This window comes from Carlito syrichta, unplaced genomic scaffold (genome assembly GCF_000164805.1).
Source record: "Carlito syrichta isolate Samal-C Ts95f unplaced genomic scaffold, Tarsius_syrichta-2.0.1 Scaffold142964, whole genome shotgun sequence".
Lineage (NCBI taxonomy): Eukaryota > Metazoa > Chordata > Mammalia > Primates > Tarsiidae > Carlito > Carlito syrichta.
Genome location: NW_007087060.1, coordinates 176576 through 191946, shown reverse-complemented (window position 1 = coordinate 191946; position 15371 = coordinate 176576). Strand labels below are relative to the sequence as shown.

The 15371-nt window shown below is 56.7% G+C and overlaps 1 protein-coding gene across 1 annotated transcript in view; it reads right to left on the bottom strand.

Annotated features, from left to right (window-relative positions):
* Nucleotides 1-5: 5 nt before the first annotated feature.
* ADAMTS10 (ADAM metallopeptidase with thrombospondin type 1 motif 10) overlaps nt 6-15371 on the bottom strand; it is a gene marked incomplete at its 3' end in the record, with an annotated part of 17004 nt that continues 1638 nt past the window's right edge. Inside the window, exons 2-21 of the mRNA XM_008050101.1 lie at nt 14776-14962; nt 14166-14512; nt 13402-13558; nt 11781-11998; nt 9021-9104; nt 8781-8926; nt 8351-8394; nt 8117-8222; nt 7852-7998; nt 7549-7690; nt 4590-4697; nt 3924-4069; nt 3764-3827; nt 2949-3051; nt 2524-2657; nt 2314-2437; nt 700-780; nt 444-607; nt 203-329; nt 6-112 (exon numbers count right to left, since the gene is read on the bottom strand). Coding sequence (XP_008048292.1) covers nt 6-112; nt 203-329; nt 444-607; nt 700-780; nt 2314-2437; nt 2524-2657; nt 2949-3051; nt 3764-3827; nt 3924-4069; nt 4590-4697; nt 7549-7690; nt 7852-7998; nt 8117-8222; nt 8351-8394; nt 8781-8926; nt 9021-9104; nt 11781-11998; nt 13402-13558; nt 14166-14512; nt 14776-14863 — 2637 coding nt within the window. The remainder of the gene's footprint in view (nt 113-202; nt 330-443; nt 608-699; nt 781-2313; nt 2438-2523; nt 2658-2948; nt 3052-3763; nt 3828-3923; nt 4070-4589; nt 4698-7548; nt 7691-7851; nt 7999-8116; nt 8223-8350; nt 8395-8780; nt 8927-9020; nt 9105-11780; nt 11999-13401; nt 13559-14165; nt 14513-14775; nt 14963-15371) is intronic.

The window sequence follows — 15371 nt, the reverse complement described above, 5'->3', positions numbered from 1 at the left end:
GTGTTGCAGGCACGCTGCCTCTTGGGCAGCTTGCTGTGGGCGCTGCAGTAGTGGGGGGCCACCGCCGAGCTGTCCAGCTGATTGCGACACTCCACCGCCTGCACCTGGCTACCTGGGGGAGGGGGAGGGGCCCGTTCAGCCCTGCCTGGCCCTGAGAACCTCAGCTGGGAGGGGGCAGTGCCCGCTCCCACCCCGGCCTCACCGCCTGCACACTGGGCCGAGCACTTGGTCCAGGGTGCGTAGTGCCAGGAGTAGGGGGGCAGCGCGTCGCGTGCGATGGGTGCATTGAATCGGTAGCGGAGGGCGGGCAGCTCGGTCCGGGCCAGCACCTGGGATGGTGGCGGGAGGGGAATGGAGAAGCCACACGGAGTCTCCAATCCCAAATGGCCCCAGCATCTCTCCCCCAGCCCCGCTGTTATCATGACGACAAGAGATGCTGTTACCATGACGATGAGAGATGCGTTAATGGGTCCCAGGGCTTCTAGGCTCTGGGCCTGGTCTGGTCCTTGTCGCAGCTGAAAGGTGGTCCCGGCCAGGGGCAGGCGGTGGGGCTGAGGGGTCCCAGGAAGCCCCTCCAGCAGCAGGGACTCCTGGTCTCCCTTCAGGGCTGGGGGAGAGTACAGGGGTCAGAACTCTAGTCACGCTGACTCCCCCACTCCTGGCTGACCTCTCCAATTCTCAGTTCCCCCAACTGCTCACCCAGGTGACTGAGAGAGAGGTTCAGGTCCTGGATGAAAATGTGGACAGAGCCTTTGGGGATCCAGACGACATCCTCATACCCTGGACAGAAGAGTTCAGATGTCACCCACTCGGCATGTCCCCCACACCCACCTGCCTCCCCCATCCCTGGCCCCTGGTCACAACCGCTAACCATTCCCATACTAAGTACACAAAGGAACATGCCCCTGTATCCCTGTTCCAGCCCTGTGAAGCAGATATATCATCACCCCCATTCTACAGGTGACAAACTGAGGGTCGGAGAACAAAGTAACTTGCCTGGATTTGACAGCTAGGAAGTGGCTGAACTGGGCTTTGCTGCCTCTCTGGCCACTCACGTGGTCTGGCCCAACTCCCCCGCCCCCCACAAGCAGCGGGCTGAGGCCCAGGCAGAGCGGATGGGCTCCCAGAGACCTTGACCCATACAGGATGGCAAGGTGTTTTCACTGGCAGAGTTAGGTTTGCAGCAGGCTCTACCATGACTACCTGGATGATCGTGGGCATTCACAAACCCACCTGGGACCCCCAAGAGTCTTGGCTTACCTAGCTGGACTCCCACACTGTCATTGTGTGCTGGGTTCCATAATCTCCACCTCTGCCAACTTTCTGCTTTGTATTCTGGTCAATCTCCCACCCCAGGGAGGAGGTCTGTGGAACTCCAGGCCCAAGGACCTCTCCACCCCACAATCTCCATCTTCCACTCAGCTCTCTCTTCTCAAACTCCTAGGCGTCCCTGAATGTCCCTCGGGTGACTCAACTTCCTTGTGTCCCACTCAACACCGTTCCTGTGCCCCCAACAGTCCCCCTCTTGGGGACAGCGCCACCACCCACCAGCGGTTATGTGGTTGCTGGCACGGATGTCTCCTGCGCCCCCACGCCATATCCCTAATGGGCCCATCATCTGCCATTGGCTTTTTGGGTTTTTTTGGAGTCAGGGCTCCCTCTGTTGCCCAGGCTGAAGTGCAGTGACACAATCAGGGCTCACGGCAGCCTTGACCTCATGGGCTCAGGCGATCCTCCTGCCTCAGCCTCCTGTGTAGCTGGGACTACCAGCATGCACCACCAGGCCGAGCTAATTTTTTGTAGAGATGGGGGTCTTGCTATGTTGCCCAGGCTGGTCTCGAACTCCTGGACTCAAACAATTCTTCCACCTCAGTCTTTCAAAATGCTAGTATTGTAGGCGTGAGCCACCACATCCCGGCTTCTTTTTTTAAGAGATGGATCTTGCTAAATTGCCCAGGCTGGGCTCAAACTCCTGGCCTTAAGTGATCCTCCCACTTTGGCCTCCCAAAATGCTGAGATTATAAGTGTGAGCCACTACACCCAGCCAGCTAATAAGTCTTTTCTTGCAAGTACAGAGTCCTCCAGATTCTCTGCCTCACAGAGAATGGGGAGTGATCCCCTATTCTCCCCAGACCTGATGTGAGGCCCCCAGGATGGCAAAGGGAGAGAGCCCAAGCCAGTTGCCGGAGCACTTCCTGACCCTGACCTGCACGTGGTTGTGCCTCCAGGACTTTTTGAGGGTCCCTGACACCCCATGGGCCCCCTGGGGTCAGCCCCGCTTCCAGCCCCCTGGTGCAAGCAGGGGGCTCTCACCAGCCCCGGGAAAGGTGGGGCTGAAGACGCCTTCGATGGTCTCGCAGGCGCTGCCGTCACCCCCGCACACTCGGCACTTGTCCTCCCTCAAGTCGGAGCCCAGGACGCGGTCACAGCCCACGTGCTGCATGCAGAGGACGGTGGTGGTGGCTGTGGGGATGGGCGAGGCACCCCCAGCCCCTCTCCGACTCCCCAGGGCGTCCCCTCCACCTTGCACTCGCCGCTGACACAAATGTCCACTGTGTCTGGCCGGCAGGGCGTCCCATCCACCACGGCCGCTGCCCTCTCTGTGTAGAAGTTGAAGCCTTCCGCCAGGCACGTCAGCGAGCAGGCCTTTACGCCCCCTGGGGGGCACGGCTCCGTCAGACCGTGCACCGGGTCACCTGGGACCCCCTGCTTGCTCCCTGGGGGAGATGAGGCCAGGCCCCAGGCCTAACCGGATGGGCAGCTTGGGCAGAGGGATGAGAGGCTCCCACCATCCAGTTAAGACCCTGTGGGGCCACACATCCTGGACTCTCTGGCTCCCTGGGTGAGGATAGGGCTGGGAAGGATCCCATGATGCTGTGTCCATCCACCTGACACCAGACACGCCCAGGCTGCCCACCATGGCCAAGGCCTCCTGAGGTCCCACTCACCTCCTCGATACGTCTTCCACGTGTAGAACTTTCCACGGAAAGGGATGCTGTCAAATTCAGAACACTGCATTTCCCTGAAGTCCTGGGAGCCAGGGGGACAGTCCTGGGGGCACAAGCGGGGGACAGGGACGCCAGGTGAGGCATGGTGTTAGTCCAGAGAAGTGGGGCTCAGAGAAAATGGGTTGCAGAAGCAAGGCTGGAGGCAGGGAGGCTAGGGAGGAGGCTGTGACGATCTGAGTGAGACTGGACCTGGAAAGCCGCCTGGGCTGGGCAGGAGGTGTGCATCTGAGGTGGGACTGCTGCCTTATTAGAGATCTGGGGACAAGCTGGGGAGGACACCTTGATTTCTTTCCTTCCTTTTACTGAGTCGGGCTCTCACTATGTTGCCCAGGTTGGAATGCAGTGGCCAGATCACGGCTCGCTGCAGCCTCCGTCTCCTGGGCTCAGGGGATCTTCCTGCCTCAGCCTCGCAAGAAGCTGGGACTACAGGTGCGCACCTGGTGGGGGGGGTAAGGGGGCTCTTTGGGGGAAAGTTGGGTTGTTAGGGGAAAGGACAGATGGACTGTAAGGAGTTGTGAGGGTCAAGCACTGATTTCAAGGTGAGACTCATCTCCTGGGTCTGAGAATAGGAAGGAAAGAGCTGGAAAGAGTTCGATCTCAGAGGACGTGGGGCGGGGGAGGGGCAGGGGGCGGGGCGGGGAGAAAGGGGTGGCGCTGCAGGGTCCCGAGGAGGTGGCGAGCCCCCGGATTGAAGCACTCTGATAGCTCTTTTGCGCTTATTTCCGAAGCGAGGGGAGGAGCATGGAGGGACTCACGTCGGTGTTGCAGGAGCGGTGCCGCCTCCTCTCGCCCAGACAGTACTTGCCCCCGATGGTTGGCCTGGGAGGGGGGGGGGGGGGACAGGACGGAGATGAGGCGCGGGAGATGCGGGCGGGGGTCACGCCGCTCTCCCGGGAGGGGGTCCGGAGGGCCGACCTGGGACTGTCGCAGTGACGGCTGGAAGAGGACACGCCGCCGCCGCACGTCCGGCTGCAGTCGCCCCAGGGGGTCCACGGGCCCCAGGCTCCGTCCACGCCCTCCGGCCGCGAGCCGAAGGGGACGCACACCCGCTTGTAGCACCACTGGACGGGGCGGGGGGAAGCGGGGCAGAGTGAGCCTGGCTACGCCGACACTCGCAGGCTCGGTGCTTCCCCCCGCCACGTCCCAGCCGGAGGTCTCAGCCCCTCTGGGATGCGGCGGAAGGGGATAGGCAGAGGCGGGTCTGCAGGTGGGGACACGGCTCAAGCCGGGGGCGTGGCATCATGCCGCCAACAGGGAGCGTGAAGCCTGCCGCAGGACAAGCGTGCCGGGAGACGGTTGAGACGAGTCGGGGGTGTGGCCTCAGGCCAGGGGGCGGGACCTGAGGGCGGCGGGCGTGGCCAGAACCGAGGGAGGTAAGCGAGCAGGCGTGGCCTAGCATTGGGTCGCCAATCAGAACGTGTAGCCAGGACACCCGTGCGGGGCGTGGCTTCAGGCCAGGGGCGGGGCCTGCGGCAGTAGGCGTGGCCAGAGCCGAGGGAAAACAGAGGGGTGAGCGTGGTCCATAGAGGAAGTGGCTCGGGGGGCGTGGCCCGAGGGCAGGGGGCGGGGCCCGGCGCTCACCCCCTTGTCGATGGTGTGCGTCTGGCACAGCGTGCCCTCGGCCGCCGGGATGCTGTTGGTGATGCACCGGTTGCTCTTGCTCAGACACCACAGCTCGCTGCAGACCTCCTGCGGGCCGAGGCGCCCTCTCAGGCTCGTCCCCCGCTTTCCTCCCTGGGGCAGCCCGCCCGGCTCAGAAGGACCCAGGCGTCCCGCGCTGGGACCCCAGCGCTCCTTTCCTGGGTCTCAGTGGGTCTTTTTGGGTTCCTTTGCGGGGCATGGCCTGGGGCTTAACCTCTGCCAATAAGCTGCATTTGTGGAACACCTACGTATGCCATAAACCTCTTTAGGCACTGCTATGCCTGTTTTACTGGGAGAAAATCAGGGTCCAGAGAATAAGGTCACTTGCAAGAGGTCACACAGCTATTAAGAGGCAACCTGAAGACTAACCCAGATCTTTGATGCAGGGTCTATGCTCTAATAAATCCTGCAGTTCAGGCTTGCGAGTTTCTAGAAGGAAACTTGGGACCTTCTGAGAAATGACCGGGAAGGATTCTGGCTTCCTTTTTTGGGATAGGCAAAACAGCCTAGAGGAGAGTGGGGGTCTGGGAAATCAGACCTGGATGGTGACTTGGGTCAAGGGCCCCAACTCTAGTTTTTTCCAGCTGGTGTTTCTCTTTGTTCCCCCACCTAGAAAACGGAGAAGCTGCCAACGCTTTTTGAGCTATGGGGGAGTGGGGAGTTCAGGAGGGGAGAATGTCAGGCTAGGTCTGTGTAAGACGTTTTTCTATTCCCCCCAGTGAAAAATCAGCCCCACCTTCTTCCTGTCTGAATCCTGTTGTGCTGGCTCAAGCCCTGGCAGCAGGTCCTGTCCACGGCAGGAAGCTGAACCAGAGCCAGGGACTGGCTTTGACTCTTTTAAGTCCAGGTTAACATCCCCGGAGAAGCCCCACTGGACTCAGGTATGGCAAAGTCTCAGATTCTCTTGGCCTATATCCCGAGCAACCTCTCTCTTTGAGAAGTAGGTCTTTCTTCTACAACAATCAGGTGTAATCCCTTCTTTGAACCCAATTCTTCCAAGCTTTGAAGATCTGGGATCGATCAACCAACGGCCACTGGAAAGGACCCTTCTTGGGTCAGCCCCTGATACCCGCACCCATGTGAGAAGATGGAAAAATTGTCCTCATACCTCTTCTAGAGAGTCCCTGCCTTCTGCCTTATAGAGGACACTTCCCAGCTAAAATCTCAGCCTGGTTTTCTGGCTTCACTTGGCTTGCATCCCCCAGGCCATTTCTAAAAATATCTCATCAGTCCAGCCCCAATCCCACTTCTGACACCTCTTAATAAAGAGAACTATCCCAGCCCTGCTTTTGGCTTCCTCTCCACAAGGTGGTCTGGCACATATGAGTCCCAGGCTAATCTACGAGACTTCAACTCGCCACTGGCTTGCAACACATTTCCCCTCTTTGGGCCTCAGTTCCTCAACTTTGAGATGGGCAGTCCGATGCCTGCCTTGCCTACATAAATGGCTGTGAGGCACGTGACGGGTTAGACATGAAGTCTTGCATAAATGCTCTGTTATGGGGTAACAGTAACCACAGCTATCCCTGGACCAGGGACTAGGCTGAGCGCTTTACATGTATTAACCAATTTACATGTAGTAAATAATTCTCCCTTTTGCTTAGGAAGACATTCCTTTGAAAAATCAAAGACTCAATTCGACATACAGTCAGTGCCAGCCCAAGCTTGCCATGTGGACAGCTCCTCCCTTCCTCTATCTCTGTAAGATTTGGAGTCATAGAGAGACCTGGGTTTAAACCCCAGCTCCGCCATGTTCTTGAATTGTAGCCTCAGGCAATTCACCCTCCCTACAGCTCAGTCCCTTCCTCTGTAACTTAGGGATAGTGTAATAGTTTTGCCGGGAGTTTAGTTGAGATGATACATATCACATGCTTAGCACATAGTGAGCACTCAGTAAATGTCAGACATCATCCTTGTTGCTAGGATACCCAGGACACAGCTGATGCTCAGGGGTCACTCAGGATTCTTTAGGGATTCGTGAGAGGGCGCTGTAGTCACCCACTAAGTTAGAGTTTGGGGCAAGAGTGGAATGTCAGTGTCATATAAACCGTTCCGGGGTTTGTCTCTTTACCTTGCAATAGAATGAAGTGAGGACATTTTGGCAACTGGGTACTTCCTGCCTTGTACTGATGTGGCATTGGCTTGGACATGGCCACAGAGATGCTGATCCTTTGAGTCGTGAGGGTGTGGGGGACTGAGACAGAGCCTGGGCCACCAGAGCTGAGGCCACGAGGAGCCGGGAGGTGTGTTTAGGGAAGTGAGGGAGGTAAGCAGAGGAGAGGCTGAGCCCTGGGGGCTGAAGTAGGAAGCCAGCAAGTCTTCAGCTTCCTGGAGTGGGGGGAGCTGAGTGGGGCGCTCTAGCCACCCCACCCAGCTTGCTTCGCTGTGCATGGACAGGGTTTGGGGGCTCGCTACCATGTTAAAGAATGAGGGGCGGTCAGGAGGGTCAGAGCCCACCCAGCCATAAACTGGGACCAGAGAGCTTGCGAACCAGTCAGTAGGGGGTGAAGATGAGGATTCCCTGGAAAGTTCTGTCCAGTTCTTTCCCAAGTGGGGAAGATGGCCCATCCCCAGGGGAAACGATGTCCAAGTCTGGACCGTTTAGTTCAAAAACTGCCACTTGGTCCTGCTGCAGCCAGACAGAAGACGACCCAGCCCTCGAGTCAGAGGTCCAGAGATGCAGAGACCCCACTCCTGTCCCCAAGTGCTGTCCAGTTGTGTGGGAGATTCTGAACAGTCCATACACCTCTGTCCTCCCAGCTCCCCAGGAGGGCTCCCTCACCCCCTTCTCGGCTCTCCCACCCCCCTACTGCCCGGGTGGGTGCCCCGGTGGAGTTCCCGCGACCCCCCCTGTGGCCCCCTCCCCTCCCAGGAAGGAAAGCAGGAAGGCTCTCTCTACCCCGTATTTACACTGACGCGATTTGACTCCATGCTGAAACCGGCACTGCTCATCAGCGTCATAGGCTTGGCCAGGTGCCACCGTTGGGTACACGAAGTCCTGTCTGGGGGGCCGATTGTTCAAGCAAAGCCCCAGGCCCGAGCTGCCCCGAGAGAAAGGCAGCTGTCACACAACGGGGTTGGCAGGCCAAGCTCTCAGGGGCCCCGGCCAGGTGGGGGGTCCCGGGGAGCAGCCCTGCCGTGTAGACCCCTCCTCCCCACATAAGCATGACCCTTTGGGTGGGGCAGGTGGGGGTATCCTCACTCTAGAAAGCTGGTGATGTAGTCGCGACTGCAGGAAGACCACACGAATGGGTTGGTCTTCATGGTGATGTGAGCAGCCATGAGCTTCGCGGGGTCTTGGCCACGAGCCCCGCAGCTGTTTCCCACGCCATCATGGTTCATGCCGAATCTGGGGAGAGGGGTGTTGGGGAGAGGGGTGTTGGGGAGAGGGCTGTCGCCTCTGCGGGGCGCCGAGGGACCCGCCCAGCTCCTCCTGTCCTCCCCCTCCTGGGTCCCCCCAGCCTCACGTGTGCCCGATCTCGTGGGCAATGGTGAATGCCGTGGCCAGGCCAATGTCCTCGTTGATGCTGCAGCTTCTCTCTCGCTCACACATCCCACCCACGGGGGCCAGGCCTGGGAAGATAGGCATGTGGGGCAAGGCTGGGGGCTCAGGGTTGTGCTGGCCGGCCCCATCCTGCCCACCAGGTCTCACCCCAGCCCACTGCCTTCATAGGCGCCCGGAACCTACGGGGCTCGGGTACCTAGTGTTCCGCAGGGTTTGTTCTTGTAGATGCAGATGTCATAGCTGTAAAAGGAGAATGGGCGGTAAGGGCACCCTAAGCCTTGCTGGTGCCATCGTGCCCAGCTCTGGGGGTTGATCCCTGCCTGGGAGGCGTCACCTGCCTCTCACCCAAAGCCTCACATGTCCCCCTAGTGGGAGCCTATCAGCTGGCCTTGGGCAAGCTGGAAATACAGTAGACTGACTGATTGAATGAAGGAATGAATGGGAGAATGAGTGATTGAGTGCATCAGCACCCAAATGGCCCAACACCATCCCTGGTACGTTCTCAAGCACTCTCTCCCCATCCCCGGCTCCCTCGAGAGTGACTGATCAACTCCTCCCATGTCCCAGCAGAAGCGATCCCTGCTTGGACTCTGACGGTTCCCCCTGGGACCCTCCCCACCCCTCACCGCGTGATGAGCACTGCTGTGTCATGGTTGGCCACGCCGTTCTCAGGGATGGCGTTGCCGTGGCCACTGTGGTTCACGATGGATTTCTGCCACTTACAGAAGCTGTCCAGGGACTTTCCAGCATGGTGGGTGATCTCCAGAGTGGGCTGAGGAGGGACAGAAGGAGGTGCATGGGCACCTGCTACCCTGGGAACAGTGGGGGCCGCGCTGGTGTGGAGAGAGGCAGTGGGGCTCCCGCACCTGGTCCTCTGTGAGCAGGATGAGGCGAGTGACGAGGATATTAACGGTGTTTCCCAGACTCGAGTCCTGGAAAAGTTTGGCAACCTGACCTCCAAGAAACAAGAGAGACGGAGTCTTAAGAGGAGCCCGGGGAAGAAAACAACAAGCAAAGCAATGACAACAGCTGGCTTTAATTAAGCACCTACTGTGTGCTGGGTCCCAGGCTAAAGTTGTTACATTTATCTTTGCATGAGTAGGTACTATGGTCATCCATTTTACAGATGAGACTGATGCCCAGGGAGGTCAGACACACCGCTGGTAGGTGTCGTAAGTGGGACTCCAGACTGGGTGGCTTACTGCCATATTTTTTCCTGACTTCCCCAGCTCCACTTCTCTGTTCCCATTCCTGCTCATGCTCTGGCTTCTTTGAGTGTCTGCTCAGGGGTGGCTGACGGACCTGGTGTCACTCCCTGGCTGTCTGAAGGTGCCATTTTTTTTTTTTGTGACAGCGTTTCACTTTGTTGCCCATGTTGGAGTGCACTGGCACAATCCCAGCTCACTGCAGGTTTGACTCCCTGGACTCAAGGGATCCTTCCTCTGTGACACCCAAATAGATGGGACTACAGGCGCATGCCACCACGCCTGGCTAATTTTTTTATATTTTTGTAAAGATGAGGACTCACTATGTTGCCCAGGCTGGTCTTAAACTCCCAGCCTCAATCAATCCTCACGCCTCAGCCTCCCCAAGTGCTGGGATTATAGGCGTGAGCCACTGTGCCTGGCTGAAGGTACCAGTTTGAGCATCACCAGAGGAAGGAGGGACTGAGGGGACAGGAGGCTCTGGAAACAGTGGTCAGAGAGAAGAATGACGTGTCCTCAGGGACAGGGGAGTGGACCCAGATGATGGTGGCCAGGCTGTGCAGGGAACTTTGGAGCCCTGGATATCATTGTCTTATCTGGAAACCCCCGAGAATTCTGGTAGATTTTAGGAGGCCTCAAAAGCTCAAGGGAGGGAGGCTAGACTGAAGCAGAATAGAGTATCATCAGAGGTGACATCACGTCAACATCTTGGGGCATCTGTCTGCTAAGTTCTTCCCTTTCTCTTCAATGAAACAAGAGCCCCATTCATCAAGCCCTTGCTGTATGCCAAGTGCTCTACCTGGCTTCCTTCCTACCAAACCCTTCCCTCTGTGGTGGATACCAATATAACCCCACTTTACAGAGGGGGAAACTGAGAAACAGAGAAGTCAAGAGGCTTGGCGCAGTGGCTCAGCCTGTAATCCCAGCACTTTGGGAGGCGCCGAGGCAAGAGGATTGCCTGAGCCTGGGGTTTGGGACCAGCCTGTGCAACTTGGTGAGACTTCATCTCTACAATAAATCAAAAAATCAACTGGGTGTGGTAACACGTGCGCCTGTGGTTCCAGCTACTTGGAAGGCTGAGGCGGAAGGATCGTCTGAGCCCAGCAGGTTGAGGCTGTGGTGGCCATGAGCGTGCTACTGCACTCTAGCCTGGGTGACAGAGTGAGACTCCAACTCAAAAATAAAAAATAAAAAAAGAACAGAAGGAAAAAAGAAGAGCCTTGATTGAGACCTAGTACAGGAACTGAGTATATCTGAGGGTGGGTTAGGGAGGTCAGCCTTTAGGAATTTTGTTTATTTATGAGGTGGGGTCTTACTCTGTCACCTAGACTAGAGGGCAGTGGCACGATCATAGTTCACTGCAGCCTTAAACTCCTGGGCTCAAGCAATCCTCCCTCCTCAGCCTCCCAAGTACCTGGGACTAAGGCAGATACCACCATACCAGCCTAATTTTTTTTTGTAAAGATGAGTTTTCGCTGTTGCCCAGACTGGTCTCGAACTCCTGGGCTCAAGTAATCCTTCCACCTTGGTCTCCCAAAAGTGCTGGGACTACAGGTGTGAGCCACTGTGTCCAGCTGCAGCCTGTAGGAATTTATAAGTAGGTGCTTATGCAAGACCTCTGCATGAATACAGGTGTGTGCCTGTGTGTGTATTGCTAACCTCAACAGATACCTGCAAGCTATGTATTTATTATTCATTTATTTAAGAGACAGGGTCTTGCTCTGTCACCCGGGCTGGAGTGCAGTGGTGTGATCATAGCTCACTGTAGCCTCGACTCCTGGGCTCAGATGATCCTCCTTCCTCAGCCTCCCGAGTAGCTGGAACTAAAGACCCACAAGACCATGCCTGGCTAATTGCTTTAGTATTTTGTAGAGATGGCATCTCGCAGCCGGGCTCAGTGGCTCAGCCTGTAATCCCGTGCTTTGGGAGGCCGAGGTGAGTGAATTGCCTGAGCTCACGGGTTCGAGACCCACCTTGGCAATGTGGAGAGACCTCATCTCTACAATAAATCAAAAAAATTAGCTGGGTGTGGTAGCGTGCTCCTGTAGTTCCGGCTACTCAGAAGGCTGAGGCAGAAGGATTGCCAGAGTCCAGCAGGTCGAGGCTGCGGTGGTCAGAAGCATGCCACTGCACTCCAGTCTGGGCAACAGAGTGAAACTCCAACTCAAAAAAAAAAGAGAGATGGCATTTCGCTATGTTGCCCAGGCTAGTGTGTATTTTTATACACAGCAAACACTTATATGGCACCTACTATGTGCCAAGCACTGACCTAAACTCTTCATCAATTCACTGAATCCCTCTTAGCCTTACGAAGTAGGTACCATAATTATGCACATTTTACAGGCAGGTAAGCCAAGGCAGAGAGGTGAAGTAACTTGCTCAAGGGCAGGGCTCTGTGCCCAGGAAGGGGAAGGCACTTACAATGTTCATGATGGCCAGCACGTACTGCTCCACATCACGACGCCCGTGGTAGGCCACCATCATCTTGTCGGCCACCACCAGGGTTTCCACGTAGCGCTCTCGGCTGACTGATCGCTTCAGGCCTGGCTGGCCGCGCTCCGTCTCATTCCCCTGGGGTCTGGCAGGCGGCGGCTTCAGGGTGCGCAGCCACCACGGCCGCCCTTTCCACGGTTTCTCGTCTGGGGGACCCAGGAGAGTGACTAAGACCCACCCCCAGTGGGCTCACGCTGCCTGACCACTGTCCTGTGCAGCCCGACTACTCAGTTATTCTTCTATCCAACAGTCTGGATGGACTATTTCTGGTCAATCTTTTTTTTTTTTTTGAGTTGGGGTCACCATCACCCAGGCTGGAGTGCAGTGGCACAGCCATGGCTCAACACAGTCTCGACCTCCTAAGCTCAGGAGATCCTTCTGCCTTAGCCTCCTGAGTAGCTGGAACTATAGGTACGTGCCATCCTGCCCAGCTAATTAAAAAAATTTTTTTTTGTACCAATAAGGTCTTGCTATGTTGCCCAGGCTGGTCTTGAACTCTCAGGCTCAAGCGATCCTCCTACCTCGGCCTCCCAAGGTGCTGGGAGCCACTGTGGCTGGTCTACTGCCTAATTTTATTATCCAACTACTTGTCTGATGGCCCATCTGTCCAGCAGGCTGTCAAACATCTTCTTTTTTCAAGCGCCTGGCAATACAATGTCTATTTGAGTCTACAATGATGTCACTGTCCCAACTGCCAAACTGCTGGACTGAATAACGGCCGGACTTTCCTACTGTCTGATTGTACAACTGTCTAGCTGTCCCGCTGATGGAATGCCCACCTCTCCTGCCCAATGCCCAGCTATCAACCTGAACACTTGCATGATGCTGTTGGTTAAACAATCGTCCCATGACAACCTGCACAACCGTCCAGTCCCCTGACAATTCCACTGCTCAGATCCACTAGTGTGGGGCAGCCATCTTGCTGTTTGAACTGGCTTGCATAGCTTGGTCTGAGCTCTGTTGGGGTCTTGCTCTGTTGCACAGGCTAGAGTGGAGTGGCAGTCACAGATTACTGCAGCCTCAACCTCCTGGGCTCAGGTGATCCTCCTACCTCAGCCTCCCGAGTAGCTGGGACGATAGGCACATACTACCACATCTGGCTAATTTTTTTGTAGAGGTGAGGTCTTACAATGTAGCCCAGGCTGGTCTCAAACTCCTGGACTCAAGCCATCCTCCTGCCTCCTAAAGTGCTGGGATTATAGGCATAAGCCACGGTGCCATGCTCAATCTGTCCTTTGACTGTACAAATGCTTGTTGATCTTATATAACCACCCCACTGCTTAAAAGATTAGACAATAATTCTAGAGAAGAAATAGTTTTGCACCTGAACATCAGTCTGGCTGTCTCACTCACTGCTGAGCTGGCTAACAGGGCAGTGAGAGATTATCTCACCGCCGATCACAGTCTGACTGCAGACCTCCCTGTTGTCCTGTCTTGTGTAAAGCCAGCTGCCTGTTGACCTTCTCGATGAAAAGACACTGCTGCCTGCCCCAGCCTCGAGGGAAAGATGCTATATAGCCCCCTGCCCATCCCTGAAGGACAGATGTACCTCTCACTCCACAGGCTGTGTCCAGGTGGGGGTGACGCAAAGAGGAACGCTTGTACACCACGTGGGGGCCACTTTCCTTTGGGCCCCGGGGACCCTTGGGCCCACCTTGCAGGGGTTCAATCAGGTACTCTTCCTCGTCTGCCACAATCAGGCCATGCTGGGTTTTGAGGAGTGGAACAGAAAGCTCAGGTCAGGTTCTGGATCCTAGGACCCCAGGGACCCTCTCTCTGTTTTTATTACCTTATTCTTCTCTATTTCTCTTATCTTAGTGGGTTTATTTTGCTTTTCCTTTTCTAATTTCTTTCTTTTCTCTTCAACTTCATGCTCCTTCCCTGCCGCCACCCCCGGGCTGCCCGCTCCCGGCCACCGCAGCCTTGACCTGCTGGGCTCCGGCGATCCTTCTGCCTCAGCCTTCTGAGTAGCTGGAACTACAGGCGTGCGCTACCACGCCCGGCTGATTTTTAAAAAAATTTATTGTAGAGATGAGGTCTCGCCAAGTTGCCCAGGTGGGTCTTGAACCTGCGGGCTCAGGCAATCCACTCACCTCAGCCTACCAAGGCGCGGGATTACAGGTTGAGCCACCAAGCCCTCTAATTTTCTTGAGATGAACATTCCACTCATTAATTTTCAGCCTCACGTAAGGCTATACATTTTCCTCAAAGTACTGCTTTGGCTGCATCTCCAAAGTACTGATTTTCTCAAAATACTTTTAAAATGTCCCACTTGTGAGCAGTTCCCCCTGCCTCCCAGAACCCTCAGCTCACCAGGCCTCCACAGGTGCTGATAGCCACATGAGAGCTGCTGGTCTGGCCCTGCAAGTGGCCGGCATAGAGGCAGTGGGGCTGGGCAGCCCTCTGCCAGGCCAGGCCCTCTCGTGTCCAGTACTCCACAGAGACGTGCCCTGCCAGTAGACGGGAGCTTCGGGTCAGGTTCAGCAGGAAGTGGGTGCTGGGTGCGGCCACCTTGTAGAAGAGGCGGGACTCGGCTGCGATCCCTGCACCCCGGCGCTGCCTCCGAGGAGGAGGTGGCGAGAAAGCCAGCAGTGCCCCGTTGTGGTCCACGCGGGTGGGAAAGGCGATCTCATAGCTCTCCAGACTGGACAGGAACTCATCTGTGGGTGAGGGACAGAGTCCTGGGGTAGGGCCTGGTTTTGCCGAACTCCTGGGTCCTGGCTAACCAGCTGCTGCAGCAGGCGATGCTGGTCTCGCTGACCCATTAATCCAGGCCACCGGCTGCAAGGCTCTGGCTTAAATGACTCCAGGGCCGTCTTCCCACACCCTCCATCCCAGTCCATTGACCCCTCTTTCTGTCGGGGTCCGACTGGCCTCTTCAACTTCACGCTCCCTCCCTGCCGCCACCCCTGGGCTGCCCTACCTTGAGACCGGAAGGCATATGTGACCTCGAACATGAGGCCCAGCCCCAGGGCGAGGGCCCAGTGGAGGATCTGGCAGGCGGGAGCCATAGAGGCCACGTGTCCACATGTCTCTCCCCAGCCCCGGCTGCCGGCAGCCCTCACAGTGCTGCCTCCCCTGTTCACAGCCTGGGCAGCATCACCGGGTTCCTGGGGGGGAGGGAAGCCAGGTTGGGGGGTTGGTTCCACTGCCTAGCACAACCAACACCAAGGCCCCTTGCCAGACAAACGGGGACCTGTGGTCCCTTACTCCCAGCCAAGGCACTTCCCCCTACTCTGAAGACTCCAAGTTCACTTACTTGGTCAGTAGCTCTGCTCCTCCTTCCCCGTCCAATCCCCCTCATACTTCTAGAAGAGGACAGGTAGGGACTGGGTTGCTCTGAGTGCTTCCTGGGTGCCAGCCACTGGCCCGAGGTGTTTACACCACTGCATTTCATTTCCAAAATATAACTCCGAGAGATCCATCATCAGCAGCCTCCTTTTTTTTTTTTGAGTTGGAGTCTCACTCTGTCACCCAGACTGGAGTGCAGTGGCTGTTCCCGTCCACCGCAGCCTCAAC